This window comes from Malaclemys terrapin, chromosome 4 (assembly GCF_027887155.1).
Source record: "Malaclemys terrapin pileata isolate rMalTer1 chromosome 4, rMalTer1.hap1, whole genome shotgun sequence".
Taxonomy (NCBI): Eukaryota; Metazoa; Chordata; order Testudines; family Emydidae; genus Malaclemys; species Malaclemys terrapin.
The window spans coordinates 5,604,747-5,624,989 of record NC_071508.1 but is presented as its reverse complement, the minus strand read 5'-3'; the positions used below and the strand labels follow the sequence as shown (position 1 = coordinate 5,624,989).

At 45.4% G+C, this 20,243-nt stretch overlaps 1 protein-coding gene across 1 annotated transcript in view; it reads left to right on the top strand.

The window, feature by feature from the left end:
- Window positions 1–20,243, top strand: part of LOC128836838 (E3 ubiquitin-protein ligase RNF213-like) — a 162,926-nt gene that overhangs the window by 3,115 nt on the left and 139,568 nt on the right. The window contains exons 3-9 of the mRNA XM_054027499.1: window positions 6,637–6,770; window positions 7,960–8,044; window positions 9,600–9,736; window positions 11,465–11,570; window positions 13,351–13,428; window positions 15,649–15,758; window positions 17,991–18,164. Coding sequence (XP_053883474.1) covers window positions 6,637–6,770; window positions 7,960–8,044; window positions 9,600–9,736; window positions 11,465–11,570; window positions 13,351–13,428; window positions 15,649–15,758; window positions 17,991–18,164 — 824 coding nt within the window. The remainder of the gene's footprint in view (window positions 1–6,636; window positions 6,771–7,959; window positions 8,045–9,599; window positions 9,737–11,464; window positions 11,571–13,350; window positions 13,429–15,648; window positions 15,759–17,990; window positions 18,165–20,243) is intronic.

The window sequence follows — 20,243 nt, the reverse complement described above, 5'->3', positions numbered from 1 at the left end:
ACATTTTTTTGATCCATTCTAATCTTAAGTCTTTTTAAAATAGATTCACAGGGTTTGATTTTCCAGTGTAGAGCGAAACCCAAAGATCTTCACCTCCACAGTGCAGGCTCGTACCATTTAAGCTGAAGGAGCAACTCTGTTAGCTGGAAACAATAGTAGGCTTTTATCCTCTGTCACCTAGATTTTCAAAGACATGGAGGTTAGGTGCCTAACTGCAATTTGCACCTATGAAAATCTCCCCTTAAGTCGTTAAGGCACTAAAAGGGACATGACACACATAGCTGCCTGGTTTATACTTCTGAGTTATGCCAACCTAATCTCTGGTGTAGCTGCAGCTAGGATGATGGAAGAATGTTTCTACTGAGCTACTCAGGGAGGTGGTTTATGTACAGACGTAGAAAAACCCCTTCTGTCTCTGCAGGCTGCCTGTATGCTAGCATTGCACCAGCACAGTAGCTATCCTGCTATAGCCCCTGTCATGTAGACAAACCCTTAAGCCAGCCAGTATTTTATTCTTGTGCGATGGCCACCTTCTGGGGCGATACTCTGGGGATTGAACCAGGGACCTCCAGTGCTAACAGCGCAAGCTGCTACAGTTTGAGCTAAAGAGACAGCTCTCTCATTGCAACTGGGGGCTGTAGCAACTCACATTCCTGTGGACCTATAGCCACTCAGCAGTGGGTTTTACTTATGCCTTGTGTTATCATTCACACTTTTGTGCAAAGTGGGTGTGAAATGCTACCACCAGTGAAAGCAAATGAACAATGCTGATCTCCCTTACTTTGCAAGGTGTGGACAGTTAGCCCTGCAGATTGGTTATCTATAGCATACAATAGGGGAAGTTGTTTTATAGCAGGATGGCTATCACTTGCTAATGGAATGCATGCCACAGAGGGGTGATTTTTCTTTAGCTGTCCAATTTTAATATTAACATAGTCATTGTTTTTTTAGAGCAGTTTGATTTGACAGAATTATCAAGTTAAGACTCTGATGCAAAGCTGAGGCCCCAAGTGTGTTGTGATCGTATTTCTTTCTTTTGGACATGCTGTGTTGTCGATGCTTTACCAATAGCTATTCATGTCATATTTTCCCAAACCTCATTAAAATATTTAGAATGTTAAAAAAAACCACTGCAAAAAGATTCCTACATGTTTGAGCATCTTCCTTAACATCTATTGGCTTTTCCACTCCACTTAATTATTAATAATAATAATTATTACTCTCAATACTACTACTACTACATGCATTAAGTGATATGGGGCCCCACTGTGCCGGCGCTACACAGGCACACAGTGACTGAGATCACGGCCCCATCTTGCTGGGTGCTGCACAGACACATGTCCACTGAGAGTGGGGCCCTGTCATGCTGGGGTGCTGCACAGACACACAGTGATTGAGATTTGGGTCCCGTTGTGCTGGGTGTTGCACAGATATATACAAAGACACTGGCCATACTGTGAAGAGTTATGTGACAAACTGGGACTGTTCTTAATGTGGTCTTTAAATGCTGAGTGGGGAGTGTTGGCTGGGGAAGGTTGCAGGGGAATTTGGCTGGGATGGTCTGCATTGGGGGATGGGAGACTGGCCTTGAGGGAGGATACCGGAGCACCTAACATGAGAACCCAGGAAGGGGGTTGGAGGCCAGGTGACACCTCTGCCCGGGAAACTGGACAAAGGCTGGGGGAGGAGCTGGGGAGAGGCTGAGGGAGACGATGGAGGGAGTTAGAGTTTTGGAGCTGGCTGGTGAAATGGAGGGGAGCCCAGATGGGGCTCTGACCCCCGCCCCCAATGGGGCTGTGGTGTCCCTGGGGCCCCTAAATGGACCAAACTAAGGGGGTCTGTACCTGCAAGACCTGTCTTGGACCGTGTTCCTGTCGTCTAAATAAACCTTCTGCTTTACTGGCTGGCTGAGAGTCATGGTGAATTGCAGGAAGCCGGGGGTGTAGGGCCTTGTCTCCCCCCATACTCCGTGACAAGTTAACATACTGAAACATGTATATTTCCCCCTATTACTCAGCAATGGGGTAAAATGGGGGAAAGACTTTCCCTGTGATGGAGACTCTTAGGCCTGGTCTACACTACGACTTTAATTCGGATTTATCAGCTTTAATTCGAATTAACCCTGTAACCGTCCACACAACGACGCCATTTAATTCGATGTAAAGGGCCCTTTAAATCGATTTCTGTACTCCACCCCAACGAGCGGAGTAGCGCCAAAATCGATTTTAGCAATTCGAATTAGGGTTAGTGTGGCCGCAATTCGATGGTATTGGCCTCCGGGAGCTATCCCACAGTGCATCATTGTGACCGCTCTGGACAGCAATCCGAACTCGGATGCACTGGCCAGGTAGACAGGAAAAGCCCCGCGAACATTTGAACTTCATTTCCTGTTTGCCCAGCATGGAGAGCACAGGTGACCACAGATACCTCATCAGCACAGGTAACCATGCAGGCTGATAATCGAAAAAGAGCACCAGCATGGACCGTGAGGGAGGTACTGGATCTGATCGCTGTATGGGGAGAGGATTCAGTGCTTGCAGAACTTCGTTCTAAAAGACGAAATGCAAAAACTTTTGAAAAAATTTCCAAGGGCATGATGGAGAGAGGCCACAATAGGGACTCTGAGCAGTGCCGCGTGAAGGTCAAGGAGCTCAGACAAGCCTATCAAAAAACAAAGGAGGCAAACGGTCGCTCCGGGTCAGAGCCGCGGACATGCCGCTACTACGCCGAGCTGCATGCAATTCTAGGGGGGGCTGCCACCACTACCCCACCTTTGTTCGTGGATTCTGGGTCGGGGATAGTCTCGACGCCTGAGGATTCTGCCGATGGGGTAGAGGAGGAGGAGGAGGAGGATGAGCTTGCAGAGAGCACACAGCACTCCATTCTCCCCAACAGCCAGGATCTTTTTCTCACCCTGACTGAAGTACCCTCCCAAGCCTCCCAAGCCAGTACCCAAGACTCTGACCCCATGGAAGGGACCTCAGGTGAGTTTACCTTTTAAAATATAAAACTTGTTTTAAAAGCAAACGGTTTTTAATGATTACTTTGCCTGACTTTGCATTCGCGGTCAGTTCAGCTACTGGAAAAGTCTGTAGCTACTGGAAAAGTCTGTTAACGTGTCTGGGGATGGAGCGGAAATCCTCCAGGGACATCTCCATGAAGCTCTCCTGGAGGTACTCCGAAAGCCTTGCCAGAAGGTTTCTGGGCAGTGCATCCTTATTCCCTCCTCCATGGTAGGACACTTGACCACGCCATGCTTGCAGCAAGTAATCTGGTATCATTGCCTGACAAAGCCTAGCAGCGTATGGTCCCGGTGTTTGCTGGCATTCAAGCAACATCCGTTCTTTATCTTGTTGTGTAATCCTCAGGAGAGTGATATCACTCCTGGTAACCTGGTTGAAATACGGGAACTTAATTAAGGGGACAGAGGTGGCCGTTCCTACTGGGCTGTTTGCCTGTGGCGGAAAATAAATCCTTCCCTGCAGTTAGCCAAGCGCAGATGGGAAATTGGCCCTGAAGTTTTCCGCGTTTGGCTAGCAGGGTTCTTCCCTGTTACCAGCCACGCGGTGGGGGGAGGGTACCGTGATCATCCCAGAGAATTCATGGCGAGGGGGGGGGTCGGCGGCGGGGGGGGGGGGTAGTTTGGTGCCTGCAGGGATCTTCCCTGATACCAGCCATGCGGTGGGGGGAGGGGTACCGTGATCATCCCAGAGAATTCATGGCGGGGGGGGGTTAGTTTGTTTTCTGGTGCTGCTGAATGTTAACAGAAAAACCGCAGCACTCTACTTGCCTGAAGGGGCCCAGACAAGCCCCCCCACACTGCCCCCCCCCCAACTGGCTGAGATTGGCCAGGCTTCTGCAGCACTCTACAGGCTATGCTTGGTATGTGGGAAAGGAGGGTGCAGAAGCTGTAAAACAATGGCTTACCATGGCCGCATGCAAGCCGAATTCTGTTGCCCAGACCTGTGATCTCTAGCAGCAAAGCCACAAGCACTCAGCATTAAGAGGCAAAATGCGACCTTGCACAGAAATCACATGTGCTATGTAATGTGAACAGTGTTGGTCACCGTGAAAGAGTATAAGCATTGTTCTGCAAAATGTAGCTTTTAAAACAATTCTCTCTTTTTTCCCCTCCCTACAGCAGCTGCAAATTCCTCAAGCCTCCCTCCTCCATCCCGAAGGTTATCACAGATAAGGCGTCGTAAGAAGAAGACGCGGGAGGACATGTTTTCTGAAATTATGCAATCCAGCAGGAGTGACAGAGCTCATCTGAATGAGTGGAAGGAAACAGTTTCAAAGTATAGGAAAGAAGTCAGTGAACGTGAGGAGAGGAGGGACCAACGTGAGGAGAGGAGGGACCAACGTGAGGAGAGGAGAGACGATCGAGATGAGAGATGGCGGCAGGAAGACCAGAGGATGAAGGATGCAACGCTGGGGCTGCTCCGGCGTCTGGTGGAGGTTCAGGAACGGCTGCTGGAAAACAGACTGCCGCTTCAGCCCCTGTTCCACCCTCCCCCCTCCCCATGTTCCGTATCCTCCTCACCCAGACGTGTAAGAACGCGGGGGGGGGGAGGCTCCGTACACCTTCCCATTCCACCCCAGTAGACAGCCCAAGCAAAAGGCTGTCATTTTTTTAACCTTTTCTTTGTGGCTTTTTCCTTCCCAGCAATCCTCCTCCCAAATACCACCCGGGTTCCCTCCCTCTTTTTCTAATCTATTAATAAAGAATAAATGATTTTTAAATGATAGTGACTTTATTTGGTTTGAAAGAAAGCTGGGGGAAGGGGCAGGGTGGGTTCCTTACAGAAAATCAGTCAGTAAAGGGGGAGGGTTTTCATGAAGGAGAAACAAACAGATATTTCACACGGTAGCCTGGCCAGCCATGAAACTGGTTTTCAAAGCTTCTCTGATGCACAGCGCTTCATGGTGTGATCTTCTAATCGCCCTGGTGTCTGGCTGCGCGTAATCAGCAGCCAGGCGATTTGCCTCAGCCTCCCACCCCGCCATAAAGGTCTCCCCCTTACTTTCACAGAGATTGTGGAGCACACAGCAAGCAGAAATAACAATGGGGAGATTTCTTTGGCTGAGGTCAGAGCGAGTCAATAATGAACGCCAGCGACCTTTTAAACGGCCAAATGCACATTCTACCACCATTCTGCACTTGCTTAGCCTGTAGTTAAACAGCTCCTGACTCCTGTCCAGGCTGCCTGTGTATGGCTTCATAAGCCATGGCATTAAGGGGTAGGCTGGGTCCCCAAGAATAACTATGGGCATTTCAACATCCCCAACGGTTATTTTCTGGTCCGGAAAGTAAGTCCCTTGCTGCAGCCCTTTAAACAGAGTAGTGTTCCTGAAGACGCGAGCGTCATGAACCCTTCCCGCCCAGCCCGCGTTGATGTTGGTGAAACGTCCCTTGTGATCCACAAGTGCTTGCAGCACCATTGAAAAGTACCCCTTGCGGTTTATGTACTCGGTGGCTTGGTGCTCCGGTGCCAAGATAGGGATATGGGTTCCGTCTATTGCCCCACCACAGTTAGGGAATCCCATTGCAGCAAAACCATCCACTATAGCCTGCACATTTCCCAGAGTCACTAACTTTCGTAGCAGCACCTGAGTGATTGCTTTGGCTACTTGCATCACAGCAGCCCCCACCGTAGATTTGCCCACTCCAAATTGATTCCCGACTGACCGGTAGCTGTCTGGCGTTGCAAGCTTCCACAGGGCTATCGCCACGCGCTTCTCAACTGTGAGGGCTGCTCTCATCTTGGTATTCTGGCATTTCAGGGCAGGGGAAAGCAAGTCACAAAGTTCCATGAAAGTGCCCTTACGCATGCGAAAGTTCCGCAGCCACTGGGAATCGTCCCAGACCTGCAACACTATGCGGTCCCACCAGTCTGTGCTTGTTTCCCTTGCCCAGAATCGGCGTTCCATGGATAGAATCTGCCCCATTAACAACATGATCTCCAAAGCACCGGGGCCTGTGGTTTCACTGAATTCTGTGTCCGTGTCCGTGTCCATGTCCTCATCATGCTTGTCGCTGCGCTGCCGCCGCCGCTGCCTCCTCGCCTCGTTTTTCTGGTCCTGGCTGAGCATAAACTCCACAAGAACGCGCGAGGTGTTTGCAATATTCATGAGTGCTGTCTTGACCTCAGCGGGCTCCATGCTTGCCGTGGTATGGAGTCTGCAGTGTTCACCCACCCAGGAAAAAAGGCGCGAAAATGGTTGTCTGCCGTCCGTTGCTTTCATGCAGGGAGGGAGGGAGGGAGGGAGTGAGGCTGTACCCAGAACCACCTGCGACGATGTTTTTTGTCCCATCAGGCACTGGGATCTTAACCCACAATCCCAATGGGCGCAGGAGACTGCGGGAACTATGGGATAGCTATGGAATTGCTACCCACAGTGCAACGGTGCAGAAATCGACGCTAGCCCCGGTACTTGGACGCACACCACCGAATTACTGTGCTAGTGTGGCCGCACTCATTTCGACTTTATACAACCTGTTTCTCAAATCCGAATTATCTAAATTCGGATTAATCCCGTAGTGTAGACATACCCTTAGACGGTCATTTAAATGAACAGTGGGAATTTGCCGATGCACTCAGTGACAGATGCCGTTTTTGACTTTTTTCATACCAGGAACTAAACCTTTAAAACTAGATACAAATGAACCAAACCCTCTAAGTGCAGGACGGTCAGAAAACGCCCCTGCTGAACAGGACGCAGGACCTGGACTCCAGCCACCAGCTGATTCTGCTGAAGCAGCCAATGAGGTGGGGCGTTCATTCCCTTAGGGTCACTGGGAACTGAGCTTAGTTTTATGGCTAATCAGGAATTTTCCAATGATTTTTTTTGGGGGGGATGAAAATACTGATTTATTGAAACTGAAATTCCTTGCGGAAACATTTCAGTTTCAATGGACTTACACCAAAACACAGGCCTGGTTTCCTACCAGCTGACCTGGCAGGATGTTAGGGGGCCTGGCATTCAGTCAATGGAGACCCTGAGTGTGGTAGCCCTGGAAGCTGCTCTCAGGTCTTCTAGACTTGTCACTCCGCAATGGGGGACTTTTGGGGCAGTTCCTGACTGTGGGGGATTCCTGGGGCTGGGTGCCCCTCAAAGCATCATGAGCAGCCCAAGGAGTATATTTTGTTTTGAAAAAGTCAAACAAACGTTTTGATTTTCCTGAAACAAATTAATTTCTTTTCTGTGGGAAATTTTGAAATTTCTAGGCTATGTCTTTACTCGAAACAATTTCAATTTTCTAACCCTCTCTAATATTTAGACACTTCATAAAGGCCTGATCCAAAGTCCCAGTGAAATCGTGGGGAGTCTTTCCACTGACTTCCAGGACCTTTGTATCAGGCCCTAAATGGTCAAATTTTCAGAAGAATTGGGCACCCAGCAGCTCCCAGTAAACGGGATCTACTGTCTTACGCTGTTGGAAATCTTTCCAAACTTTTCTTTTTGTTGAAAAATTTGGATTTTGACTAAACCAGAAAAGTATCCATTTTCCTCAAAATCTTTTGAATTTGGGCAATTTTGGCCAAAAATTATTTAGTTTTTAATAGTTATTGATCAAATTTTTATTTTTTGGGGAGAAATTTTGGGCCAAAATTATTACAAATTTTGGCCAAAATTATTTTGGTTTTTGAGGTATTGGGCTGAGAATGTTTTGGGGCTTAGCAGGTTTTTGACAAATAGCTGTTTTTTTCTGTGAAAACTCCTCCCATTTTCCAGCTCAGTACATCTGAAAATCAGTCCACTTATTTAATTGCCTAACTATAGATGTCGGAGCCTAAAATTAGCCTCCTGTTTTTGAAAATGTTAGCCATAATAACCCAGCAGCTATTAACCAGTTAATCAGTTTCTGCCTTCGGTTAGCAGAGGAGTTGTTCATGCAGCCTCTGCTACGTTTAAAGAATCACCCCATTCATGCTTTGATTACCTTCCTTTTCCAAGGAACGCAAGGTCGGAGTTACAGACCAAGCCACTGGAGAAACGGAGACAGAAGAGCACAAAGAGGGGAAAACACCAGATAGTAGAGGTAACCATTTCATTTCCTGGTGTGATTTTTTTTTTTAGAGTTGGGTGAACATTTCTGACAGAATAGTTTCCATGCAGTTTTGTCCAAAATGAAACATCTCATTTAGAAAATGTCACAATGTTTTGTTTTAATAATGTTGTTTTGATTCACTTTGTTTTGACTTTTATATGAAATATTAAATTTAGTATCACATGTATGATATTTAATAATATAGATATGATATTAAATGTTTAATAGAATGTAAAAGTCAAAATAACATGAATCAAAATGACACCATTGAAATAATACATCAGGCAGATGGGGTGGGGCTGGCGGCCTAGCCTCCCTGAATGGAGGTTTCAGCTGCTCCCCGTGACTGTGAGTTTTGCTCATCAGAAAATCAGCAGGGGTGTTTTTCTGGGAAAAATTTAGAGGAAAATAATATATATTTTAAAATTTTTTTTGCTGAAAACTTTAAAATAAACAAACAAAAAAAATCAGTTTTCAGCAGCCAAAACATGAAAAGTTTTCAGTTTGGCAACACAAAATGTATTAATAGACACATTCTGCAAAACTGTTTAAGATAAAGACAAAATTTTCCCTTGAAAAAGCATTTTGATTAATAATTTCTGACCAGCTCTAACTGTGAAATTAATTTTTTTAAGTAGATATTTTTCAATTTTTACCAAAATTAGCTAAAGAAAGGGGCCAGGGATGGGTTTGAACTAAATGGGAGGCTGACAACTGAATGGGAAAACTGTGGGGTTAGGGGGGGAGGTTAGGGCTGTCAAGCAATAAAAAAGATTAATTATGATTAATCATGTGATAAAAAAGTTATTCACGATTAATCATGTGATTATTCACAAAACAACCATTTATTTAAATATTTGTGGATGTTTTCTACATTTTCAGAAATATTGATTTCAATTACAACCCAGAATACAAAGTGGACAGTGCTCACTTTATTTTTATTACAAATATTTGCATTGTGAAAATGATTTTAAAAATAGTGACAGGTTTTTTTCAGTTCACCTCAAACAAGTATTGTAATGCAATCTCTTTGTCGTGAAAGTGCAACTTACAAATGTAGAATTATGTACAAAAATAACTGCATTCAAAAATTAAACAATGTCAAACTTTAGAGCCTACAAGTCCATTCAGTTCTACTTCTTGTATAGCCAATCGCTCAGACTAATGAGTTTGTTTACATTTACAGGAGATAATGCTGCCTGCTTCTTGTTTACAATGTCACCTGAAAGCAAGAACAGGTGTTCGCATGGCACTATTGTAGCCAGCGTCACAAGATATTTACATGCCAGATGCACTAAACATCCAAAGTGAGCACTGTCCACTTTGTGTTCTGTGTTGTAATTGAAATCAATATATTTGAAAATGTAGAAAAACACCCCAAAATATGTAATACATTTCAATTGGTATTCTATTGTTTAACAGTGCAATTGAAACTGTGATTTTTATTTTTTAATTAATCACGTGAGTTAACTGTGATTAATCGACAGCCCTATTTATTATTCTTATTCTTATTAGTGTTGTTTTTATTAACATTTGGTTTAACCAGGATCTGGAAGTTTAGAATCAGAAATAAATGAAGGAAATGAAGAAAATGAAGGAAAACCTGAGAGTCCAGGACTTTTGAAAGATGTCCTGTCTGGGCAGGAATCAGGACCTGGATCCCAGCTTCAGGCAAAAACAGAGGTAGGAGTTATTTCCAGGTTTATGTTTTAAGTCAGCTTAAACAGCTGTTTGGTGGCAGCTGGGTGGGAAGCGCTAGGAGGTAAGCGGAGGAGCGGGGATGCAACGCGCTCAGTGGAGGGGGAGGAGGGGAAGGAGGTGGGGCAGGAGGTGAGGGGAGCTTGGCTGCTGGTGGGTGCAGAGCACACACTAATTTTTCCCCGTTGGTGCTCCAGCCCCAGAGCACCCATGGAGTTGGTGCCTATGGGTCACCTCGTCTCAGAAAGGATAGAGCAGAATTAGAGACTTGAGAATTGGGTGGGGGTTGATACCTATCCGGTTTTCACTTGGACAGTCTGGGTTTCGGCTTGTGTGTCCAGGTGCCATTTGATAAGCCCTGATATCCATTTTTTTAATCGGGGGGGATGGGGTTGAAGAGTCAGAGCATGGGATGGGGCTTTGGGGAGAAGAGGCAGAGAAGGGGGTGGGACTTGGGGGAAGAGATAGAGGAGGAGGCAGGGCCTTGAGGGAAGAGGTGGAACAGGGGGTGGGGCTTGGGGAAGAGGTGGAGCAGGGTGGAGCCTCAAGGGAAGAAGTGTATTAGGGGCCAGGCCTTGGGGGAAGAGATGGAGCAGGGGGCAGGGCCTCAAGGGTCCGGTTACCAGCCATTAGACAGGTGGCAACCCTAGAAGAGAAGGATCTGAGGCCTTGAGACTTATGTGCGAAGAAAGACTGGAAAGATCAGGATTATTATTATTTATCTGTGACAGTGACTACAGTGTGCTGGGAGCTGTACGAACAGAGAACAAAAGATGATCATTGCCTCACAGCACTTACAGTCTAAGTAGGTTTAGCTTGGAGGGATGGTGAAGGGAGGTTAGGGTATTAGCTTAGCCCTGAGGATGTAATGATTCAATTCCTTGCTCCCCCACTGACTTCTTGTATGAGCTTGGTCATGTCAGTGCCTCAGTTTCTCATGTGTACAAGAAGGGTTGTAGCCATTTCCTACCTTCTAAGGGTATTGTGAGGATAAATACAGTAAAGGTTGTGAGGTGCTCATGTATTATGGTAACAGGGGCCATCTAAATACCAGAGATAGAATAAGAGGGGGCGTGATGGAGGACTTTAAAATAATGAATGGCAGACAGGAGGTCAGTCAGGTGCTTCCATTTATGCTGTTTCATGATTCAACAGCAAAGGACAGATTCAGTTAAATTGAAAGACCGCGAGTAGCTATTTCTTTTTTGGAGAGTTAGCCTGTGGAACTCACTGACACAAAGGTATCTTTGAGGCCAAGAACTTAGTGGGATTCCCAAAAAAGGGAATGGACATTTATATGGATACATATATGCACAGTTCAAGTAAATCTGGTACAGCCCTTGTGTGCGAGAGACAGCGCGCTCTCTGGGCTGCTCCTGGCCTGACACAGGGATGCATTGCCCCTTATTTGGGGCTGACAGTAACGTTTCCTCAAGTTTTCTTCAAGCTCCAGATCTCAGAGAGCTGCCTGGGCCCCCAGGGAGCTCTCTGTTTTGCTTTTGGATTTCTGTCTAGGCCTGAATTTCACCCCAGTGAATTCCTGTTACAGGACATAGAATCACAGAAACTTAGGGCTGGAAGGGACCTCGAGGGATTATCTAGTCGGGGCACCTGATCTGAGGCAGGACACATTTGGCCCTTCTCAGGGCTGTACTGAGCTCTCTCAGGGCTGTCCGGCCTTTATTTCCTAGCCTTTAATTTTCCTTTTCAAAGGGACACGAGGACACCAGCTCAGACAGCAACCGTGCTGAGTCAGGGAGAGGTGATGACCAGCAGCGGCAGGATGATAACTCTTGGGTGATAGTACCCGACAGCGCAGGTAACCAGCTTCAAACAATTTGCTTAGGAACATCTTTATTTAGAATTTATTGTTTCAGAAAAGAACAACTGATCCTTTCCCACCAGTCCTGCTCTCCTGTAATGTCTGTCTTGACACAAACCAATTCATTGTGCAGACCCGAGGGACGTGTCTTCTAGCCTTTTATGTCCATATTGGGAGCAAAATTAACACCCAGGGCTCTTAAAACAACATCTGACTCTTATCATCTGTTTATCTTGACAAAGAGGATGCGAAGGGTACTATTAGCAGCACCCTGGTCACTGATGTCGCTGCAGCCTGAAGAAGGCTGCAAACTCAGCTATGATCAATTAAACACTGTTCTTTTTGCGGATACAGACTAACATGGCTGCTACTCTGAAACCTGCAATTAAACACTGTTGGTGGGGATGCAGAGATAGTTTCTTGATACCTTAAATGATGGCTTCTTGGAGCAGCTGGTCCTGGAGCCCACAAGGGGAGAGGCAATTCTTGATTTAGTCCTAAAGTGGAGCACAGAAGGTGAATATAGCTAGTCCACTTGGTAATAGTGCCTATAATATAATTAAATTTAACATCCCTGTGGCAGGGAAAACACCACAGGAGCCCCCAAGGTAGCATTTAATGTCAGAAAGGGGAACTACGGAAAAATGAGGAAGTTAGTTAAACAGAATTTAAAAGGGCACCAAAAGTGAAATCTCTGCAAGCTGCATGGAAACTTTTTAAAGACACGATAATAGAGGCTCAACTTAAATGTATGCCCCAAATTAAAAACCATAGTAAGAGAACCAAAAAAGTGCCACCGTGGCTAAGCAACAAAGTAAAAGAAGTAGTGAGAGGCAAAAAGGCATCCTTTAAAAAGTGGAAGTTAAATCCTTGTGAGGAAGATGGAAAGGAGCATAAATTCTGGCAAGTGAAGTGTAAAAATATAATTAAGAAGGCCAGAAAAAGAATTTGAAGAACAGCTAGCCAAAGAATCAAAAAGATTAATAAGATTGGGACTTTTCAGCTTGGAAAAGATATAACTAGGGGGAGCTCATATGGGTCCTTAAAATCATGACTGGTGTGGAGAAAGTAAATAAGGAAGTGTTATTTACTCCTTCTCATAACACAAGAACTAGGGGGTTACCAAATGAAATTAATAGTTAGCAGGTTTAAAACAAACAAAAGGCAGCATTTCTTCATACAATGCAGTCAACCTGTGGAACTCTTTACCAGAGGATGTTGTGAAGACCAAGACTATAACAGGGTTCAAAAATTAATGGAGGACAGGTCCATCAATGGCTATTAGCCAGGATGGGCAAGGATGGTGTCCCTAGCTTCTGTTTGCCAGAAGTTGGGAACGGGCGACAGGGGATGGATCACTTGATGATGACCTGTTCTGTTCATTCCGTCTGAAGCATCTGGCATTGGCCACTGTCGGAAAACAGGATACTGGGCTGGGTGGACCTTTGGTCTGACCCAGTACGGCCATTCTTATTATGAGCACTTTTTGGGTGATAATCACTGGGCCAATAATGTAATTGGGAGGATACAAGTGGAAGGAGTAGGAGGCAAAGAGGAAGGTGAGAAGAAAAGCTCAGAGACTGAGCCTGGGCTGAGGAAAGAAGCTTTGTGGAAGTCTCCTCTTGCTGTAAGCCCCTAGTACACCATTCTACTTTGCAAGGAAAGAATAAATACGCACTTCGGTGCAAGGGTAACAATCTGGACCTAGCCCCTTTCATTTTCTGCTTAAGCTCCTCCTGTGATCAGCTCAGTAATGCTGCTCTCCCCTGACTTTCAGATGGTGAAGATGGAGACGCTGCTGGAGCAGAAATGAATATGCAGGGAGCCGAGCAAACAGCAGAACTCTCATGCCAAGGTAAACCCCCAAATAATGGCCCAGATTCTACTGTCTTGTTCTGGACACTTTGTGCCACTCAGGTGGGGCCCAGTGGTGGAGTCTTGCCCACGCTGGCCAGCTGAGAGTTCCCCTCTCTGGGAAAGCTCTCAGCTGGGGTAAGGTCGCAGAGCTGCCAGTTGGACCCCGCCCGCACCCTGGCACAGGAAGTGGAGAATGAGCATAGCTCAGGCAGACTCTGTCCTTGCACTGCTGTCTAGTGTCTAAGATGTACGGCTGATGCTGTGAGTGTCATCAAATTACACGCTGAGTCTTCGGGGCTGCACCTCTCACCACTCTGTATGCAGAGCTCATGCCATTGCCACCCACCATCCCCAGGAGGAACAGACAAGTTTTCCCACCGTACACTTTGAAAGCCATTCTAGAGAGGCGGAGCTCACTCCAGCACTACGAACCCTGCCATGCATAGGCGCTGACTTCCCCTCTAGCCAGCGGGTGCTCGACCCCCGCTCTGCCCCAGGCCCCGCCCCTCCACCCCTTGCCTCCAACCCCCACCACACCTATTCCCACCCCTGCTCCGCCCCCCGCACTGCCCCATTCCAACCCTTCCCCCAAGTCCCCTGCAAAATAACTGTACATTATTTTGCATGTACAGGTGAGATTATATTTTCCAATGTGCATTACTTTGCATATATCAACATTGAATTTCATCTGCCATTTTGTTGCCCAGTCAACCAGTTTTGTGAGATCCCTTTGTAACTCTTCACAGTCTGCTTTGGACTTAACTGTCTTGAGTAGCTTTGTATCATCTGTAAATGTTGCCACCTTACTGCTTACCCCTTTTCCCAGATCATTTATGAATATGTTGAACAGCACTGGTCCACGTACTGACCCTTAGGGGACACCACTATTTACCTCTCTCCATTCTGAAAAATTACCATTTATTCCTACTGTTCATTTCCCATCTTTTAACCAGTTACCGATCTATGAGATGACCTTCCCTCTTATCCCATGGCTGGTTACTTTGCTTAAAAACCTTTGGTGAGGAACCTTGTCAAAGGCTTTCTGAAAGTCTAAGCGCACTGTATCCACTGGATCATCCTTTTCCATCTGTTTGTTGACCCTCCTCAAAGAATTCTAGTAGATTGGTGGGGCATGATTTCCCTTTACAAAAGCCATGTTGACTTGTTCCCAGCAAATCGTGTTCATCTGTGTCTGATTATTCTGTTCTTTACTATAATTTCAACCAGTTTGCCCAATACTGAAGTCAGGCTTACTGGCCTGTACTTGCCTAGATCATCTGTGGAGCCTTTAAAAAAAATTGGCATCACATTAGCTAACCTCCAGTCATCTGGTATAGAAGCCGATTTCAGTGATATGTTACAAATCACAGTTAGTAGTTCTGTGACTTCCTATCTGAGTTCCTTCAGAACTCTTGGGTGAATACCATCTGGTCCTGATGACTAATTGCTATGTAACTTATCAATTTGTTCCAAAACCTCCTCTATTGACACCTCAACGTGGAACAGTTCCTCGATTTGTCACCTAAAAGGAATGACTCAGGTGTGGGAATCTTCCTCACCTCTTCTGCAGTGAAGACCATTGCAAAGAATGCTTTTAGCTTTTCCACAATGGCCTTGTCTTCAGCTTCAAAGGAAGTTGAGAGCCTGTTTTCTTATTATCATTATTAATCATGTTTGTTAGGAATTTGTCTCGGGGCAACCAAAAGTGGGGCCCCATTGTGCTAGGTGTTGCCCAGACACAGGGTGGTAGATCTCCTTGTCCCGAAGAGTTGACCATCTCAACAAACCAGACAGAGCTAGGGTGGGGAAAGGGGTAGATCATACCAGCAGAGTGAGCCAGTGGGATGGTGGCAAAACAATTTTCTATTTTCCAGAGGGTTTAGTTAGATGGGGACCAGCTACATGGACAGAAAAGAGAAGTGAGAGGGGACACAGAAGGGAAGGGAGACAGAGGGGGACAGGGCAGGGGAGAAGAGGGTAAGAGGGGCAGGTGTGGAATGAAACTGAGGTGAAGAGACTGTGGGGAGGGGGAGGTTTGGAGGAAGCAGCCAATTGGAGAAAGTCCTGTCAAAACTATAGAAAACCAACTGTTTCCTCATCTCCTGTGTCCTGCAGGACAGCTCCGGAAAGGAGGGGCACGAGGCATGTGTGAAGGAACCTGCCAGGCTGGGATGGGTAAAAACCGGTGATCTTCACTTGTTGTTTGTTTTGCACCCAGAACGGAGAACTTCAGAACTGAACCAAGACGAAGCACATCCGCTGAGTTCAGGATGGGAATCGGGACCTGGATCCCAGCTGCAGTCCCATGCTGCTGGAGTAACAGATAAGGTGGGAGTTTTATTTAATCCAATCAATGTCAGTTGAGCATAGTTATTCCAGCAATTACCAGGCAAGCTGGTTTGGCTGGTGGCACAGGGTGGTGCTCCAGGGCAAGATCCCAATTCACATCTGGCCAGCGAACTTTTTTAGTTTGGTCCAAGAGGGTCTAAATTCACAGGTATCAGGGGATAGCCGTGTTAGTCTGTATCTACAAAAACAACAAGGAGTCTGGTGGCACCTTAAAGACTAACAGATTTATTTGGGCATAAGCTTTTGTGAGTAAAAACCTCACTTCTTCGGATCATTCTATGCATGGGTTATGGATGGGTTATTTGCAAACACTGGCCCAGCTCCTAGGGATGCTGCACTGGCATCCCCTTACGCTGGGAGCGCCCTGTGGGCCAGCAGCTGGGAGGTGAGGGCTGTAAAGCTGCTCCAGCAGTTCTTAAATACCCAAGATTGTTCCTACACGGAGAATCCAGAGCAGACCCTAGAACTGAGCCTCTTAATTTTGTTTTTAAATGGGAAATGGACCTAGATTTATTACTGTTAATCTGCATTGAGATTTATGGCTATGTATGATTATCTTGTTCAGTTAGGGCTGGTCAAAATATTTCCATCCAAACTGGTTTTTAATGGAAACTTGGATTTTCAACTAAATGAAGTTGAGCATCCACACTGCACTGTAAGCCTGCGTTTACAATTGCTGGGTCTGGGTCTCACAGCCGTGCTCACACTTCCATACTGCACTACACAGACCTTCCGACTTGGGTCTGCGGCTTGACCTGCATCCACACTGTAAAATGACAGGGCTTGGATCTGAGTCACGGTGGGATTCGGGCTCTGACCCATCCCCTAGCAGGATCTGGAGTGCTGGCTGACCTGAGTCAGAATGATTTTGTGTGAACGGAAGGGTGCGTAGAGTTGAACCTGAGTCAAAGCCTCGTCTTAGTGTGCAGTGTAGACATACCGGAGCTGGGCAGCCAAACATTGTGGTGCCCAAATATTAGTGGCCACTTCTGAAAATTTAGGCCTATTTGAACAAAGCGTATTTATCTTTGACTGTAGGTATTAATAGTTGTAGAAGCACCAAGCACTTCTGTCCAAAGACACTGTACAACATAATAAAAGCCCCTTTGATACCTGAAGCCTTCACGTAAATGAAAAACCAATAACCCACAATTCACATGCTCAGCAATTCCAAGGCCAGCAGGGCCCAAAGTCTGGCCTCTGGCATAACCCAGGCCAAAGAATCTCTCCCAGCCATTTCTGCATCCAGCCCCGTAACGCCTGGCTGAGTTAGAGCAGATCAACCCAATCCTGCAAGCCAAGGAAACAGATGAGTTTTGTAATCCCTGAAGGTCAACAGATCTGGAGGCATGAAGTGAGTTGCAAGATTGTGAATTCATTGCAGAAAAATCCCTGTTTGTTAAATCAGGGGCCTACTAGTTCAGATACCATTGCTGGTCGTCGCTGTAGAGGTATCTCATGGAGAGAGAGCAGAATTTTCAACAGGAAGATCCCAAGCCATTTTGGGCTTTCTGGGTCAAAACCAACATCGTAAACTGCACTGCCAATCAGCAGCCAGTGCTGATCTTGGAGCCCTGTCCTATGGGCCTATCTGTGATGCATGGCGTATGAAGAGTGCAGCCACAATCTGCATTGACTTGACTTTATGAGCAGAGCTGAGCAAAAAACTGATTTTTTCAATTCAGGGGTTGATCCAAAAAATCTGAAAAAAAAAAAAAAATTCATTTTGAGTTGAAGGATTTTTCATTTAATTTTGGGCTGGTTTTAGGTGTTTTTCACTTTTTTAATTAGCTAAATTTCAAAACAAATTGCCATTTTGAAATGAAAACTCAAAACGGTTCATTTCAAAGTAGTCAGAATGGAACAGTTTAAGGTGAAAAGTTGAAATGTTTTGTTTGGAAGTTGCGAAAAATGAACCATTTCAAGGTCTTCAAATTCTTTCCCCATTTTTTTCTGCTAAAACAATTTGCCAGATTAGATCCACTTTTTTTGAATAGTTTTGTTATCTCAAAAATGCATTTTTCAGCAAATATATTATTCACCTAAAAAAAAATGTGGCCAGTCTATTTATGAGGGTTCTTTAAGTTGTAACTCCATGAAAAGCACCTTGGATTGTGGTCATCTAGTTGTGACAAAGGCCAGGGTGACTGTAGCAAGTACCACATCCCAAAGGAAAATCTGCTTCCGTCAATAAAATCATATCTCCCCCAGCTCGTGCTGTCGCTGGGACAAGAGACCAGAATTAAACAGTTCTCTGGGCACCAGCCGGAGTCACCAAGGAAGATGGAAAGAGACCACCTTACAGGCTCTGCTTCCCAGCCAAAGGCGGTGAAAAGGCAGGGTCGTAAACGTTTGGATCAGCCGCAGGTAGCCCCTAAATCACAGGTAAATGGGAAATGTATTTAAACTTTGATAAAGAAAGCAAAGTTTGTATCATGGATTGGACGTTGTCTAAAAGAAAGGGAACAAAGAAAAGGACAAAACAGACCATTCCTGTAGTGCATAAGGGAGCATCCCTTTAACTAGTAGGTGAGCCCTCTAGTGGCGCTCACTGGTTTCTTTGTTTTAGAAGCTTCCAGGGACCAGCAGGAGCAGCAATTTGTATATAACTGCACCTTGTCTTTGCATGTTCAGTGAACACAGTTAATTGGGACTAGAGCTGGGCGAATAATATTTTTTCTGGTTCACTGGAAATGCTGAAAAATTGAAAAACAATTGTTTTGTGTCAAACGCAAAACAACATTTTCCAAGATTTTCCGTGAATCAGAAAGTTGAAAACATTTCCATTGCAGATTGAACTAAACATTTTGTTTCATTTCAATTTTGAGCATTTTTTAATGTATTTTAATTGTTAAAAAATAAAATCAAAGTAAAGTTTGTTTCAGTCTGAAAAATGGAAACATTTTGTTATAAAAATGAAACCCTTAATGTTTTATATATATTTTAAAGTTTTTTCAACTGAAACAATTTGGTAAAATCGACATGAATTTGCTAAATATTTTGGTGTCACTGAATCTGCATGTTTTAACTGAAAATATGTTTAAGTAGAAAACATTTGCTCAGCTCTATTTGAAGTCAGCTGTGTCCAGGGGAGGGTTCTCCATATTGTTGGTGTTGTGTAAAGCACAAAAGACACAATTCCCAACGTGGCTATAGCTTAACTATGGAGATGTCAGAAGGGTCTGTGGGAGGAAACTGGCTCAAAATATTTAGTAAATATCTGGAAAGGGGGCTAAGCAGGAAGGGAGCAAAATTTTGCAGAAGTCTGTGAAGAAAATGAGTGAGACCTAACCAAGCAAAGTGAATGGGAAACACCCTGGCAGGGGAATTCAGCAATGATTAACCCAAACTAATGCACATTAGAAGGAGCAATTTCAAATACTGATACATCTTACAGGGGTATATTGTAACTGTGCCACCTCAGAAAAAGTGGGTCCATTGTACCTTAGTGAATACCTCTGCTCAAAGTGCAGCTGTGTTTAAAAAAAGCAAACGAGAGGTTCAGATGCAGAAGGACAGGATGGAGAATTTTACAGAGACTGTTCTGATGCCTTTGTATAAATCAGTGGCGCTGCCCCATCTAGATACTGGGAGCAGTGCTGGGTCAGCCCATCTCATGTGGAATATTGCAGAATGAGGGCAGGTCTACACTTAAAACACGGCAGCTGTGCCGCTGTAGCACTTCAGTGAGGATGCTACTATGCCGACAGGAGAGCTTCTCCTGTCGGCTTAGTTCAGGGGTCAGCAACCTTTGGCTCCAATGGGATCTGTGGGAAGTGGCAGCCAACCTGCGCCACTTCCCGCAACTCCCATTGGCTGGGAATGGCAAACCGCCGTCACTGGGAGCAGCAGGGCTCCGTGCCTGCGGACACTCAAGGTAAACAAACTGTCTCACGGCCCACCAGTGGCTTACCCTGATGGGTCACGAGCCAAAGGTTGCCGATCCCTGGCTTAGTTAATCCACCTCTGCGAGATGCACCATAATTATATCAATGGGAGAAGTTCTCCTGTCGACATAGCGCAGTCTACACCAGGAGTTAGGGTGTGGATTTTCACATCCCTGAAGGACTTAGTTATACTGATGTAAGTTTATAGTGTAGACCTGACCTTAGAGAGGTTCACAGAAGGGTGATGAGAATGATCAAGGGCTTGGAAATACTCTTCTATGAAGAGAGTTTGAAAAGACTGGGGAGGTGGTTCCTTTAACGAGGAGATGGATAAGAGGGCACGTGATAAAAGCCTGCGCTGAGTGTTCTAGAGAAGGAAGATTGGTCACTTCTGTTCTCCCTGCCTCATAACAAAGGAACAAGACAACGTTCAATGAAACTGAAAGTGAGAAATTCAAAACTGAGCAAAGGAAACACTTATTCACACAATGTGTAATAAGCCGGTGGAACTCACTGTCACAATCTATCACCGTAGCCAAAAGCTTAGCAAGATTCAAAGAAGAACTGGACTTTTATA